The sequence below is a fragment of the Siniperca chuatsi genome, linkage group LG5 (assembly GCF_020085105.1).
Source record: "Siniperca chuatsi isolate FFG_IHB_CAS linkage group LG5, ASM2008510v1, whole genome shotgun sequence".
Taxonomy (NCBI): Eukaryota; Metazoa; Chordata; class Actinopteri; order Centrarchiformes; family Sinipercidae; genus Siniperca; species Siniperca chuatsi.
In genome coordinates this window covers 8,110,867-8,128,032 of record NC_058046.1, presented here as the reverse complement: position 1 = coordinate 8,128,032, position 17,166 = coordinate 8,110,867, and the positions used below count along the sequence as shown (strand labels likewise).

The following is a 17,166-nucleotide window of genomic DNA, read 5'->3' as shown; positions in this document are numbered from 1 at the left end:
GCTAACATGCTAAACTAAGGTCTACACATTATACCTGCTAATCAGCATGTTAGCATTGTCATTGTGAACATTTTGCCATGCTAACATTAACAATTAGAGGCTGTACTTTCTTTAAGTGAAAGGCACAAGAGGTTAATAGCTAGCAACAAAACATGGAGGACTGAAAGCTTTTTGTCTCTTTGTCTTTCTGTCTTCATGCTGTAGGTATTTCCATACCCAGTAAATACCTACTGTACCTTGCCAGGAATGTCATCATGTGCTTTTTGCAAATGCTTTGTTAGCATCCAGCTATAGAGCTGATGTAAAAACTGGATAGGATATCAAAAATGGTGATATTTGCTGATCAGATAAGGTCTGTAAACTCTTCTCTCCAACTCCAAATCCATTTTTAACCCGCAGTGTGTTTTCACGAGCAGCAGTCCTGTAACTTCCTATCCTTTATCCCTTTTTCCACAATTCTATATATTGACCTGCTGGTACGGTATATTGAGAGATTTTCTATCGGTGGTTAGTGTCAACCATATTCTGAAACAACTTCCTGCCTGGAGCTCACTGCTGAGTCCTAGTTTGCCCATTATTGAACCAGTCATGAGAGAGAGACAGACAGAGAGACAGACAGAGACAAATAGAAAGGAGGTTTCCTCTTTGCTGAGTTTGTATCATTCAGTAGTTTGTTGGAGCTCCACTGGCATGTTTTCATTGATGTGACCCTACGAGCAGCAAAGGCCTTTTCTGCTTTCACTCATTCGAGCTGACAAATAATCCAGGTAGGTTGTCTTATTCTTTTGTCTTATTGTTTTATCCTATTTTTTTTGTTTTTCTCTCTCTGCATCATTGATTCCTCTCTCTGTCTTTCTGAGCTCTCCTGTCTGAACTCTAAACAGTGCCATTTCATTTTCTCAGCCTGGTCCTTATATTAGAGAGGGTGTCATAGTTTTGAGTTTAAAGTTTGTGGACAGTAGCATGTGGTCATTGTCAAGTTTGGTAAACAGGCAACGGACATTCATTGCTTTAAACTTACCGAAGCACTAAAGAGCACCACTTATCCTAATAACGCCTAATCACTCTCTCACTTTCTTCTCCACACATACATGCACACACACACACAAATGCACACATGCAGTACAGTATGTAGCTATACGTGTGTGAGCTTGTGTGAGGACTTTGTATATGTTAATGCTTGTCTAGTGTGACTGCATGAATGTGTTTGTAAACTGCAAAAATTGATAAATCTGGAAATTATGGATGTTCAGAATTGAATCACATTGCCTTTGTTTCCTTAAAAGTAGTCAAATATTTGTCATTTTAGTGAAATAATATCTGTGTCTAATCTTTAATATTTCACTTTCCCTTGGTTTTCTTCAAATGAGGCTGACATTTTTTATAGTATGAACAAAATGCCACAAAATGTCAAACAATGCAAATTATCTCACCACATTGGCAGATGTTTTCAATGTTAAAGTCTAACTCACTAGACAGAATGACCTGTTTTTTTCATTGTACTGTATGCACATTTTCGCCTGTTGGTGTTTGCCAAACACTTGTGCACATTTGCATGCATACTGACAGTGCACATGAAGACATTATCCCGTGTGCATGTTTATGTGTGAGTGTGTGTGTTATATGTCTCTATCAAGCGGTGTGGGGGTTTTGGAGGCAGGGCAAGCCCATCGATCAGGCCGTGAGGGGGGCAGCCTGCAGCTCTCGCTCCAGCTGACCACTGGGTGTGAAGGACACCGATGTGACAGTACTAATTACAGAGGCAGGAAGCCAGAGCTACAAGCATTCACAGCAGCAGCTCAACCGGGATCTGCTGGGCTAAACCCATCCACCACCACCCACTTTACACCACTCATTCCTCCGGGGTGGATTGTATTTCAGGAGTGTCATACCAAAATGAGATATTATCCACAGAGAGTCAAGTGAAAAGAAACACTGCTATGACTTACAGCATGTAGAAACCAGACATGCTTGGAACTGACAGGACAAACTCTGTAGTAAAACAGAAATAAAAAACCCACAGCAACTCTAAATACTAAAACAGTATTTGAATAATTTTTTACTTAAGTAAAAGTACAGTGTGTTAGCATCAAAATATACTTATATATAATATATTATAATTACTGATGCATTAATGTGTAAGCATCACTAATGTTGCAGCTGGACCTCAAAATTGTTCTGAGTTGTACTGAAATTGAAAATTGAAAATTTAGTCAACAAGTTGTAAACAAAACATTGACATATTATTACCTAACAAATATTTTGTAACCGACAAATCCTGTTCATTCTACCTTTAACATCACTAAAAGGAGATTGAATAATGGAGCAGGCTGCCAAATAATGGACATTTTTCAGCCAGAAACACAAAATGCTTCAAATGAATGCTAATGTTCCTCAGTGTCTGTAGGCAATTTAATGCTAGCACATTAGCCATAACAACTGTATAAGGTCATAGTATGTCAGGGCTGTGTGTCAGCCAGCTTGTTTTGAAGTTTTTCCCCCTAGCAGGCAAAAATGGATTCATGCAGCTTTAAATGTTTATTCTACCACTGTTAACCTAAGGCCAGCGTACCAGACATGTTTCTGTAAATGCATGCATTGATGCTGAAACTGAACAATATCATCCGTGTGTGGAAATAACACAGTTTTCATGCTGCACTGACTTTATTCACTGACATAAACAAATTGCCAATTCTTGCATTGTGTCACAGGCCTGGTTCACTTCACCACCTATCTTGTAATAACTTGAGTTTCACTCCTGATAGACATATAGGCAAATTCATATTCCAAACTTCGTCTAGCCTGCCATTACAGTACTGTAAATAATACTGTGAATATGTATATTCTCTAACCTCTCTCCAGCAGGAACAGGCAGGGTGGCCTTAAACTTTGCTGGTGGCGTTCAATGTGTGAACTGGTACCACGTGCGATAAGTTATCCTCACATTTGTTTTAATTATACACATTTCCATTGACTTGGCCTTCCTTTTAATTATTTTCCCATTGATCTGCACTGTAACCAGCATGCAGGTCAGTGAACAAGAGCTGCTGCTGCTGCTGCTGCTGGAGGCTCGTATACCAGAAATAGAGCAATGACACACACACACACACATGCATAAATCACTGAAACACACATGTGTACAGAAATTACAACACTAATATACATGTACAATTACATAAAAAAGGGAAAAAGGACACACAGGTAGCACACATATGCACATACATTTACACTGTGCATTACACAGCACACACACATACAAACAACCACAACACACACTGTCTAATGTTACATACCTGAAGTGTGTTTTCACTTACACCGTTCAAAAAAATGGACAAAAATGGTCTCTCTACCTCTGTACCAGGATGGAGCATGGGGACCGAGGGATGGGCGTCTCTAACCTTCGCTATGAGGAGGAGGAGGGTAAGTGCGTGCACATATGTGTGTGGTTCATATCTATCGTAGAGCTATCACAGACTGGCATTCTGCTAATAGAAACAGGAAATTAAGTCATTACACCCACTTTGTCTCTTAACAGTTGATTCATCACACTAGCTTGTGTATTTATGAATGTGTATTTTTGGAGCTGGGAAGTTGTATGTGTATGTTTTTGTGAGTTTGTGTGTGTTCTGTCGTCACACTGAGCAGCAGGTTAGCAGATTCTGTTCTGTTCAATATTGGTTTGCGTCTCCCTGTTGTTTAGTTATCCCACATGGAGTTTTGTGTGCAATTAGTTTTAAAACGACACCTTAATTGGCAGCAGATGATCAAACTCACAAACCCCAAAACACTCACATCATCCATGTTTTTTATTGCAAAACAGGGATTATACGAGCCAAAAGCTAATTCACAGGAAAGCTTCAGCATTGAGTGATTCTGAATAGACTTGATTTTCTTTTATTCTTGACTGTGCCAACAGAGAATGCTGCTGTTGTTAATAAACAGAAGTGATGTGAAGCATAATTTATTCAGAGTTTGTTAAAGTGGTTTAACATTCATGAAAACATTCCTCTGAGTATGAGGGATTAATGAAAGATCTCATTAGACAATCTGCCAATTTCACTGGCTGTCAGTCAACTATTTTCGGGCCTTTCATTTAAGTCACTTGTTTTGGAAAAATTATGGTCTTATTAAAGCTTATTCTTAAAGTAAATTGCCAAGGTGTTCTACAGGAACCCATACTGGCGCTTAGGTTTTGCATTTAAATGAGTCTGACCATTTTTACAATGTAATGCATATTCATGTAACTATCCAGGAACTGTCCATATTTCTCCCCAGACCATCAGTCCATCTACATTGGCGTCCCAGTGCCTCGAGGATATCGACGCAAACGCAGGCGAAGGCGCTCTAGTCGTGAGGCTGCTGACATGGACAGGGACAGACGCTACAGCCACCACAGACGGCATGAGCAAGACCGCTACAGAGACATAGACATAGAGGAAGGACTTATGGATTCACACGAGCAGAGTCTCCAAGACATCAACCGCACAAGTAAGTCAGTGGCTAGAGAGCCATAAAATGACATAAGATGATATAGGAAGAAGAAGGAAGAACCTCCTTTAACAGCTTTAACAGTAGACTCACAAGGTCAGACCTCAAATCGTTATGACTTGAGGTCTGGTCAGTTTTCACCTGTATCCCTCTTCCTGTTTCTTTTGTGCTGGATTGCTGCACTAACATTTTGACTGGCTGCACTGTCTGTCTGGTGATTGACAGACACCTCTATCAGGGTGCTTTTGCGAAACTAAACCTTAATGTAGTGTTTGAATCTCAACTCACAAGACTACTTAAAGCAAACCTTTTTTTTTCTTCCCATGAGTTCAACAAGGTACTTGTGTTAAAGGGGCCACACATATAAAATGTCAAAGGTTTACTCATCCTGGTTAGTACTACTCAGCCTATGAAAACAGTTGTATAATGTCTTCTGTGGATCTGGAGGAGCTTTATCAAATCTCAAAAAATAACCCTGATTGTGATGTCATCAGGGTCATCTCACCTTGGGCATTAGACTACACATTTTTAACATAAAATCTGTGGCATGTGGAATTTGAATATATGGTTGTTTAGAAGGCAGTGAAAGTCTAACTAAAGACACTGCCTAGTTGCATTATGGGAAATGTAGGATTCAGTGTTTGGGGGCTTGACCCATACTAGGAACTAAAAGTCAGGATTTATTGTTTGTCTGATTGTGATTTATTTACTGTTTTATTGATTTTGACCATTTTTGAAAAATCTGCTTCTTGCAAGTCCACCAACTTTATGGAGGTGCAATACTAAACTGGTGGAGTGCCCCTTAAGGACCGTGGAGGTCGTTATAGATCTGGCCTACGACCTACCAAACATTGCATCTTTAATACATTTTGTGCTGACAGTGTGCTACTATGCGCCTGTCTTTCAGTTATGCATTATATAACATACAAAAGAATCTGTGATTGTAGAATAAAGGAAAAAGTGACAAAAATAGGACATTGTTAGGGTTAGAAAATAAATAATAATGGAGATGATTGTTGTCAATTAAAAAATTCATATATTTCTCTAAGCCTGCTTCACTGCAGTCCATTATTAAGAGAAAGCTATGAATAGCCTCTAATACAACTTCTGCCTCTCATTCTGATTAGTGTGCTGTGAATGCGGGGAAGTAAGGCTGCACTTTCAGAAATAGCTCTAGTGAGGTCTGGTGTATATAATGTTTTCTGCACACACCTGCCAGGGTGGCTTTTACTTCAAATACATATTAAAAAAAGCTTTCCCGTGGATTGGCACAGACATGAACCAGACTGTGTCATATATTACAATTTTCTTGCACTCTACCTCATGCTTTTGATTTTATTTTGCTTCCTTCCAGCAGTTTTAACAGTGAACAGCAGGAGTCTGAGACAGCCTGAGAGTGTGTAGCTTCTGTTTCAGGTTGGAGTAATGAGTAGCCTGGCAGAAAGCTGCTGCTTTGGCTCTAAAAGACTTTGGCTGGGAGAGTTGGCCACCTTGCTAAATCGATATGGTGCAAGACAGCAGAGGTGTTTATTTTGTCTGGACTCTATGCACACACAAATACAACAGTCTTTTGGAGTGTGTTGGCCCCAGTTCATGAGTAATGCATATGGTGCATTACCAGTAGGAGGATTATAGCAGGGACAATAAAGATGTACAAGACAACAACAGGAAAAAATGGTGCCCAGTGAGGGGAAAGTAGAGCATACTGTAGAAAGGAAAATATACTCTGATAATCCTCATTCTAAGAATAAGAATGAAGTTGGACTCTCCACATCAATTTTATTTATATAGCCCAACATCACAAATCACAATTTGCCTCAAGGGGCATCAAATATGTTGTTTGAAAGGTGTAAATGGTCATGATTGTTGTATTTTGTTGATAAACTTTTTTCTATGGTTTTGCTTGACTGATTTCATCACCTCTTGTCATTCAGAAAAAAACAACATATGTAAAGTGTAATTCAGTTTATTTAGTTGCTGTCAATACAGTGGTTCAATATAATTGACTCATGTGTACAGTAATTAATATACAGCTCAGTCCATAAGTTAGCAGCACTATGGCCAGCTGACAGCTCATTACCCTGCAGCACATGAACATGGGGTCCACTTTAACCTCCATACAACAATGAAGTTGATTGTAAGTACAGTAGGGTCATTACTGAATACCTATAATCATCTGATCTGGATGTAGGCTTCAATACTGCAATCATTAATGATCGTGCAGTAGAGGGTATACATGGAATGACATACAACCAGTAGGCGATTTGAGGGGGGATGAGGGGGGATGCTGTCCCCCTTGTTAGCAAAATGACCAAATCATCCCCCTTGTTAACCTGCCATCCCCCCTCTCCCTCCCCTTGTAGCAGAAAGAGTGCAGGGGTAGAGGGGTTGTTCAATTAACAAAATCGTCTACTGCAAACAACAGCCTACAGGTGGTTGTAAACAAGGTGTAAGTGAAAAGATTTATAGTTAGAAATTCCTATTGAAATTCTATTAATTCATATTGGAGACTTTTTACATTCTTAAGTGACAGGTCAGTTTGATTTGACCTCTCAGCAAAGGAAAAGGGACATCCTGTTTGTCTGGTAGAGAAGCTGTCCACTTACAAGCTCAGAGCGCCAGGTCACATAAAAGCCAAAAGTAATTACTTTTTCTTTTTAACATTATGTTTTAGGCAAGTTTTATAATCCTCAGGGCCTTGAAGCCTGTTAAAACTATAAAATGATATTATGAATTGTAAAACTGTCAAAAACATTCTTTCATTCCATCAAGTGTCTCCAGCGGCAGAGAGGCTACGTTACATCCTGACTGAAGATGATGACATGCCCACACCAACGCTCTTCACTGAGATGGACACTCTACAGCGAGAAGGAGACGAGCTGGAGTGGAAAGAGTCTGCCAGGTAGATGACTACACTCACAAACACACACGCACAAAATCAGGCACAGTCACGCTTCTACCGCTTAAAAATGCAATTGCTTTTGCTTTTGCTTAAGATTTACATCTGGAGTATCCACTTAACAAATGATTCAGCCTGTCCAAAATACATATCAGTATCAGACTGTCCAGCAAACTATTCAGATTATGATGTGACTCAACACTGCCTCTTAAAACTCTTTAACAAGTATTAAAATTAGGCATAGACCATTTTCACGGCAGACATTTTGACTTGTCAAACACAGATGTCACTGATGACATTAACAATTGCTGCATTCCATTTAGGTATTCAATTCCTGGTATATATTGATTTAGTGGCATAGATTACTGAGGCGATTAAATGCAAGGGAGCTATCATTAATGTTATTAGTTCCACCTGTATTTTTCCTGCTTTGACAAGTCAAAATGTCTGCTGCAAAAAAGGTCGATTGCAGGTATAAAATGAAGCATGATTTTATAACTGCATGGCTAATATCTCATCCCAAATGTATTCAGAAACTGATTTTGTTAGGTATGTTGCATGACATTTGATGTTTCCAGAGGAGCTGCCATGTTTATCAGTTTAAAAACTGGAAGTAAAGAAGAAGGACAACTCAGAAAATGGTGCGTTTGTACAATCAAGCACAATCAAGACAGGAAGCACTGTCAACATTCTATTGCACAGCCCACTCAAAATTAAGTCTGGCTCAAATGAATGCAAAATTAACCCTCAAATCACTGAAGTGAAAATAGTTAGCATTGCCAGACTGTGGAGTGCTAGAAGATCAAACTGAGTTCAGAACAGAGACAGAGGAGTTTTTGGTGCTGGAAAAAGTGACATACATAGCAAAACAATACAAGCCACACCACTGAGCAGTACACTGTTCCTCTGTGAGTGAACTGAGGTCTCTGCTTCTTTGCTTCACATACACACAGTGTCATGCCTGGGAGCTGCCAGCTCAAACCACAGACATCTACTGAGCAGTGGGCACCACCAGCAGAGCTGAAGTGCCAAGCTCAAAGAAATCTTGACAGTTGTGTATGCCTCACCTGTTCCTTCTCTCTGTGTGTTTTGCTGCCTTCAGGTGGGTGAAGTTCGAAGAGAAGGTGGAGGAGGGAGGAGAAAGGTGGAGTAAACCACACGTGTCCACGCTGTCCCTGCATAGTCTTTTTGAGCTCAGGACGTGTCTCCAGACAGGAACAGTGCTGCTGGACCTAGAAGGCTACTCACTGCCTCAGATCGTTGGTGAGCTGTTCGACATTTAGTTCCTTTTCTGATAATTGCATTTCTCATTGTGTCAGAATTCAGTATGTTTGTGTATGCATAATGTTAGCTTTAATTTACGTTAGCTAGTATCATGTTAGCTAACCAAACCCTTCCCTAGTTTAGTGGTGAACTGCACAGGAAATCAGCTGTTTTCGAGGTTGTCCCAAAACTAAATGATTTCAGTGCACTAGAAAAAAATGCTGTTAACATCTTTGCTCTCTATGCTCTGAGTGTAAATTACATCAACAAATGTCATACCATTTCTAGTGAGTCGTGACACACCTGTACCTGTAAAATTAATCACAAGTTTGATTTAGCCTAGGTGTACCAATTGACAGTGTCTTCTAAATGACACACCTAAATTAATTAACTTTATTAGCTGCAGCTGTGTTTTCCCTGCTGTGACACTTTTGTATGACCTGTTTCTTGAGCGCAAATCTAGAAAGTGACAAAACAAACTTTATTAACAGATGTAAGTATTGTCACATTGCAACAGTCCTTTCATTTATTTCTCATGAAAATTTGTCTATAGCCTAACTTAGCAATTATGCTGTTAATTTGTAGTGCCATTATGGCTACTATCATCATGTTTTTGACTTATCATGTATCCCAATGTTGCACCAATAACTTTAACTCTGCTGACTTTATTCTACATTATATTTTGTGTATTACTATAGTCACTACCTGCTAAACTTCGGACCAATTTGAGACACACCCTCAAAGCACACAGTTGATATTTGAATCTAAATAGTACCTACCATGAATATATACTTTTCATGGTTCCTTTGCTAGCCAGCTAGTTAGCTAACCAACTAAGCTATTTTCAGTAAGGCAGTGTAGGCTATTGTGTGACAACAACCTACATTTGTAAACTGTACCAGGTAAAAGATAACTACTGTATGGATATCCCTATACCATAACAACCTCTTTTAACCCCTTCTATGTTGAAACATTTACAAAGAGTGACACAACTGCCAACTCATGCTGTCACCAATTTCCCCATACTACTCACCAAGCTGCAGATGCATTAGTATGGAGCGGTCAATAAATCAAGTAGACAATCAATAGAAAAAGAATCAATGACAGTTACAGAGTTTCCCAGTTTGCAGCAAAAATAAACAACCGCTGGTAGTTTAAATTGAGGCTCCATATAATACATTACAGTTTTTATATGAATGTGCATGCCTCAGTGTTGTTGGTTAACAGCTTGTAACTCCCACTACTTGTTCAAGTGATTGGTAGCATAATTTTAGACCAATACCACTTATGCTGGAAAATAGGTTACATTTGGCTCAATAGTCCAGGGTGTTGTCATGAAACACGTATCTGTAGAAATTTTGACTAATTCTGTTACCTTCATCTGTCATCTAATGATACTGTGCCACATCCTTTTTTCTCCATAATTATTATTATTTTTTGCTAAATTCACATACAAATGTACATTATTGATGAGTTTGACCTTCAATTAGTTTGAGCTCCAGCATGCTGGGTGTCTCTAAACTGATCATAATTGAAATTATAGGAGTGAATTTAGGCATCTGAACGGGACTTTGTCCTTTGTCCTTTATATATTTGTCCTTTGTCACCCATTCTCTTAGTGTAGTAAAATCTTTTTTGGTTTCTTGCTGTTCTTTTAATTGAGCTGTTATTAGTGTTAGTGACTGGCTAGAATCCTTGGTTATTAACTGTTCTTAGAAAATGCCTGTTTGCTGTGGGGAGTTGTCCAGCAAATCATGATGATGATAATACACAGTCGTGCAAGACAAAGTTCATTCATATGAGATGTACAAACACTGTCTATTGCTCTTATGGAGCCTGGGGGATCTGCATAACCCAGTCATTGACACTTTTACAATGAACACCAAACAGTGCATTAGTGCTACATTAAATCACAAGTTTTAAATTGTAGTCTGACACCAGCACAGGATGTTGTGTATATATGTAGTTAAAGGGCATTTGCATATGCCATTTTAACAGTTTTCCAAAATGTATTCAGTGTTATGAACTGCTTTATACTATATTTAACTGAGGGAACTCAGGAATAGCAGCACTAACCCTAGCCATGTGCTCTACACAGGACTATGTATATGTTTATACATTCTAAATAGACCCTAATGTATAGTATGGTAACTACAATGTGGGAATGCTTCAAATTGGGAACAGTTGATCCCCAAGTCAAATTTCTTCATGTGAAATATAAATGTGTCCTTTTCCAGATGACATCATTGAGAGACAGATAGAGGAAGGCATGATCTCTCCTGAGCTAAGAGAGCAGATCAGTTTTGTCCTGCTGAGGAAACATCGACACCAGACCAAGAAGCCAATCCACCGCTCGCTAGCCGACATTGGCAAGTCGAGCTCTTCTACCAGTGAGTGTCCTGTTCTATAGCTATCGGAAATTATCATCTGGCTCTAGCTAAGAAACAAAAAACACATATAATTTTGCAGCCTCTGAGAAATTCATTATACATATATTTGACTCACTTGGTAAATCAATGAACACACTCCTGCAGTCAACAAGGCTCATATCCTCCACAGGGGATGTATTAATGTATGATGAGTTAATTACTGCTGTAGCATTTCCTCATCTCATCCGGGCAGGGCACATACTGCTAGATAAATCATAAAGCATCACCTCAGACCGCTCTGTTACTGTTTGTGTCTGTTTTGGTTTCCCTTCCCTTGCCAGATCGGAATGTAGGGCCCCGAGGTGGTCCGGGGACAGGTCCAGGGCCAATGGCCAACTTTAACCGATCCACAGAGGACCTCCAAATGAAACAGCAGCCTGCCAACTATGGTCGCCTGCGTGAGTGCCTGTCTATCGGTTCACAGTTTGTGGTTTCAACTCACATGCATGGCTGTGCATTATGGCCAGAAACATCTCTCTCTCTGCCTCTCTTACTCTTACTTGGTTGGGTTTTGATTGATGAAAAGCCAGGGTTTGTTTTGTTTTTTGATGGCAGATACTGATTTTTAGAATTAAAATATCCAAAAAAAGTTTTGTAACCATTTTCACAAGTCTTGTTGGGCAGATAAATCTCTGAAACAGCAATTAAATCATCACAGAACTCTAAAACTGATTGACTCCCAGCAGCTTTGACACAGAGACTGTGGACGTCTACACAGTGACTCCTAGATCATTATGTAATAATTTTTTGGCAAAATATTTAATATAAAAATCATAGATATATTGACTAACTTTAGGAACGAACCTCTGTCTTATCAGAGGTGGATGGCATTTACTGTCCAAAATCAAATCCGTGTACTTCTTTACTCAAAGGCCAGTAGTAAGTGAACTGAGAATGCTGGAATTTATAGGAGTTATTAAAGTCCACAAGATTCAAATAGTGCTCACTCTATTAGAAGTAACATTAGACTAACAACACTAAAAATGTTGTGGTTTGGCATTCAGCAAGACAAGATCGCCATCTCAACAAATTAGTGTAATGAAACTGTTGTCTTTGGATTTTCCTGGAGGTTTCTCATCTTCAACTGGGATCTTAAAACAAAGCAGGTGATTTATGCATCAACCTGTGTTTTGCATTAGAGGGACCAATTTCACTCTTTTTGCTTTTTTGATTGATTTTCAAGTTTCCATCTGGAGGCATTACTCCCTGACTGCTAAGTCATACATTGTCTTACATATCATGCCCAATGTGGTTAAGATGAAAAAGTGGAGAAGTAGTACCAAAAAAGGACATTCTACCTTAGTCTTTTCCGTGCTTTCTCTTTGTCGTGAATGGTAACTGTACTGTATCATTACAAATATACAAATATGATATGCATTACACTACAAATATGAGCTTATTTTACAGTTAACAATGCTGGTTATAAATGATCTACAATAAATAGCATGTAATTAAGACATTATAACCATTCTTGTTGTTGTTTTGCACTCCAGGTCATGCCCAGAGTAGGAGCATGAATGATATTGCAGATGCTCCCAGCACAGACCAGGTGACTCATTTCAATCTTCTGCATATACCTTTACATACTCAAGTATTACATACTTAAACATTAAAGAGTGATATTGAATGAGGTAAAAAAAACATGACTTGGCATTACAACCTCAAAATCAACATTTCCTCAAAGTGAGCGTGTTTTATATTTGCAGGGCTTTGGCTTAATCACTCAGTGTTAATAATAGCTGAATTGATGTTCCTATCTTTTTATAATAGCAAAATGTCTATATATCGTAATGGAAGCTTTATCTGGAGTGTATACTCATTTCCACTATGTTGCTTAACATTATTGCCGAGATTACGTATCTCAAGTCTCAGTAAGGCATTGATTTGTGTTGAATTGATGTTTCTCTGGAGTGGTGAGAGCCAGCTCTGTCATAAGTGTCATCAATCTTTCATTGCAGTTGCTAGCGAAGGTGACAGCTAGTGATAGAGGAAGCGTGCAAACACATAACTCACTCATTTGTGCGGCCGTTGCAATAATGTGCCTTAAACCTGGTAACACATGCATGGACCGATGCAAGGGCGTGCTGTTATTGCTTGGATTAGGCTACTGGGCTTTGAAACAGACAGGTCAGGATTAAGTGTCATTCACAGCGATGACTAATGTAGAAAAATAAATGAATGAGAATTTGTTTAGGAGTGTGTGATGTGGGCTATGAACTTTATTTGTTAGTGCAACTATAATGATGAGTACTGGTTGCCTAGTTCCAAGTACCCCAGTTATGAGTGGTTGGCTGGATGTTCAAATTGTATTTACAGGCCTACAGTAGGTCACATGTGACAATGGACAAGTGATAGTTTGTTACTTTGTGTGTGTGTGCTACATTGTCTGTGTCGATATTGAAATTGCACCAGGAAAACATGGATCTCATTGTACAGACCGCGTGCTTGGCCCTCACATGTAGCCACAGATTCCGGCTGTGGGTTATTGGCAAGGCTCTCCATTATTGAGTGTTAGTGTGCTGCTGTCCAATTTCCTGCCTTTTACACCTTTACATGCAGTCAAACAGGTCAGGTTAGCTTGCCATCCCTCTTTCAAGCCACAGCTGTGTCAGCCTACATTTTCTTTGCCTCTGATGGCTGTTTCTTGAGGTTTAATGCTCATGGAACAACACTGGGTTGTTATCTTGCAAACGCTGATGTAACAACGCCCTCCCAGGCAGGTTTAGAGAGACTGTTAGTAACAAATGATGAGAAGATGAAACTTTAATGATCCCTGTAGGGAGATCTGGTTATTGCAGCCACAAATGCTGAAAAAATAAACACATGTAGGGCTGCAACTAATAGTTATTTTCATGATTGATTAACTGGCCAATTATTTTCTCGATGAAACTTTTTTTCTCTAAAATGTCAGAAAATAGTGAAAAATGCCCATTATAACTTCCCAGAGCCTAAGGTAACATATTAAAGTGCTTGTTTTATTACTGCAGTATGTTCACTCTACTGTCACATATGACAATGAAAAGCAGCAAATCCTCACATTTTAGAGGCTGGAACCAGGGAATTTTTTCCATTTTCGCTTAAAAAAATTACATGAAATGATGAATTGATTATCAAAATAGTTGAAGCTGAAATTGTTTCAGCTCTAAAAAATGTAAATTAGAACACATGACTTAAAATATGAAAAAGTAATACATATAAAAGGAAAAAGAATAAATAAAGGACAAAAGGAAAAAAAAACATAAAATATAAATGTACCAAAAGAAAATGTGTGAAATGTGAAATATCCCATAGGAATGGCACAAACGCTACTAATAAAAGATGATGTCTCACCATGTTCTTTTTTTATTGTCCCTCCACTTTTTTTTTGTAGCTAAAAAATAAATTCATGAAGAAGATCCCCAGAGATGCAGAGGCATCCAACGTCTTGGTGGGCGAAGTGGATTTCCTTAACAAACCCTTTGTAGCCTTTGTCCGTCTGGCCCAAGCTACAACACTAGGAGGTCTAACTGAGGTCCCTGTTCCCACCAGGTGAAATGATCTGCAGTGTCTTTCGCTTCTTCACCCTCACTCAACAAAGCCCTTTTCACTGACACCTGCCATCGCAGCACATACCTCATTTTTGTCTCATCACTATACAGATTCCTGTTTATTCTCTTGGGACCCCAAGGAAAGGCCAAGTCGTATAATGAGATCGGCCGAGCCATAGCTACTCTAATGGTGGATGATGTAAGTCTCTGTTGTGTGTTAAAAAAAATTCCATGACATGCTTTCTTTATTAGACACTGACGCTGTCTCAGTAAGCCTGTGGGAACAGAAACAATGTAGAACAGAAACTAATGTAATTTCCTGTAAAGACTGTGAGCTGGAGTTTAAGCTAAAATGTATGTGGAATGTCCTTTAGCCTGCTCTTCCACTGGGATACCCTGCTATTGTGTTTTAATTACATCTGGAAATGACGCTGATTGTTAAGCATCAGTTATGAGCAGGGTTTCCATTGGGATAGTAAGCTTCCCATGGCTTGCTAATGGTAGTGTTATTCCTCTGAATTCATATTTAGTTGTTATTGCTTCCTTTATCACTAAGCACAACGACAAATGTGCTATTTTATTAGCAGATGCAAGTAGTAAAGAAATAATAGGCTGTTAGTTTAAATTGAACTTGCTTAAGTTCAGACAAGAGCCACAGTTGTGCGTTTACCAGCCACAATCAAACACTGACAGTAAGGTTGGTGGTTAGTAATGTTAGGTGGCCACCATTATAATCTGACATTTTAGGAGTTAAATCTTCAATCTTAGACCCCAGCACCACGCTACCTCAGGTAGGTCAGATTCAATAGCAGAATATTTTCATAATGTAATGCTGTTGCACAGTTTTAAAATAACTTCACAAAGATTTGGTCTGATATGCTCAACAATGCAGGTAGCACCTATGGACAACTACAGATTTTATTTTATAGTGACACTGTTTAGCTACATTTGCTGCATGGCTCTAGGGATGGCGAAAGCGGTCTGTTGGTTGGTCCACCACTTTGGTCCAGACTGAAATATCTCAACAGCTATTGCCATGAAATATTGTACAGATATTCATTCAATCCTAATGACTCTGGTGATCCCCTTACTTTTCATCTAGTGCCACCATGAGAATCAGAATCAGCTTTATTGGCTAAATTGGTTAAGTCTGTGTACACATACAAGGAGTTGGAATGGATTGCCATGACATTTGGTTCAGACATTCATGTCCTCTTCAGAATTAATTGTAATAACTGTAGTAATAACTGTAGCAAATGTTAGCATGCTAACACGCTAAGCTAAGACGGCGAACATGGTAAGCATTATACCTGCTAAATTTAAGCAAGTTAGCATGTTAGCAGCCTTTAAATTCCATATGCAGTTCTTAGCTGGATTTAAGACAATCTAGAAACTTGGCAGCGTAGAGCATAAGGCTCCAACACATCCAGTGATTGTTCTACAGACCAAAATCAAATTAAGCTGTTTGTGTGTGAGGGAAAAAAAATCACTGAAGATATCACATACCACTCTTAGGAAAAAAATATTTCTGTCATACCTGCTGCTTTTGATTTTAGAAAGTTTCACTCTGATATTTAGATTGTGCAATTTTTTTGGTTTACTGTCCTAATGACCATTTACAAAACTAGAACTGGACCAATGCCCAAGTCATTGTCAATTAAATCAACCCTTTGATATTTTTTCTATATTATGCTTCCGTTCACTTGACTCACAGTGCTTCTAGGGCATGATTAGTTACTGACTGACAGTTGTTTTTGAAGTCTCCAGAGGCCATCAGAGAAGATGGGAAGGAGTCAAATCCCACTTATTAGAGCACTACATACTGATCACTATCTCCATGATATAAGCCAAGTGAAATGGTGAAATCCTCTCATTTTATCTCTCTCTCCCCCTCCTAGCTCTTCAGTGATGTGGCCTACAAGGCCAGAGATCGGGAGGACCTCATAGCAGGCATAGATGAGTTTTTGGATGAGGTGATTGTGCTTCCACCTGGAGAATGGGATCCCAAAATCCGCATTGAGCCGCCCAAGAAAGTCCCCTCAGCTGACAAAAGGTTGGAGTTTTACTATCCACCTCAGTAATGCACATTAAGCTCTCAGCTTCTTTGTCTGTGGCACAATGAGCAATATGCCTGCAACAATTGTATGAAATTAAACCTTCACCAAAATGACTGTTTTGTCAAAGATTTTAACTGATAAATAGTTTCCTGAATGAAACCCAGGGGTTAGAGCTTTATGCAGAGTCCAACAATGCCTCCATGTCAGCAAGCACCAGCACCATGCAGGGGTGAAAAGCCTCTGAAACAGCACTCACAACATCGTGGAGTAGCCCTTTAATAAACATACATGAATGAATTGATACCCCCCATATTTACTCCCAGCTGTGCTCCCATCTATCTTTTCTGCAGGAAGTCAGTGTTTTCCTTAAACGAGCTGGGGCAGATGAACGGTACAGCTGGAGGAGGAGGAGGCCTGGCTGAGGACGAGGAGATGCCAGTGCAACATGAGCTGGGGGAGGAGCTGGCATTCACTGGACGGTAGGTAGTCCAGGCCACATGGCA

General features: G+C 39.3%; 1 protein-coding gene across 3 annotated transcripts in view; it reads left to right on the top strand.

Moving 5' to 3' along the window:
* Positions 1-636: 636 nt before the first annotated feature.
* slc4a5a (solute carrier family 4 member 5a) overlaps positions 637-17,166 on the top strand; it is a 32,167-nt gene continuing 15,637 nt past the window's right edge. For 2 of the 3 annotated variants that reach the window (XM_044198097.1, XM_044198096.1), the window contains exons 1-11: positions 2,130-3,420; positions 4,276-4,488; positions 7,261-7,390; positions 8,490-8,650; positions 10,888-11,040; positions 11,361-11,477; positions 12,573-12,628; positions 14,450-14,607; positions 14,718-14,805; positions 16,505-16,659; positions 17,014-17,142. In XM_044198097.1, the coding sequence (XP_044054032.1) occupies positions 3,213-3,420; positions 4,276-4,488; positions 7,261-7,390; positions 8,490-8,650; positions 10,888-11,040; positions 11,361-11,477; positions 12,573-12,628; positions 14,450-14,607; positions 14,718-14,805; positions 16,505-16,659; positions 17,014-17,142 (1,568 nt within the window). In that variant the 5' untranslated portion in view covers positions 2,130-3,212. Of the gene's footprint in view, positions 768-2,129; positions 3,421-4,275; positions 4,489-7,260; positions 7,391-8,489; positions 8,651-10,887; positions 11,041-11,360; positions 11,478-12,572; positions 12,629-14,449; positions 14,608-14,717; positions 14,806-16,504; positions 16,660-17,013; positions 17,143-17,166 lie in introns of those variants that run through there. The other variant, XM_044198099.1, reaches the window with a different exon arrangement.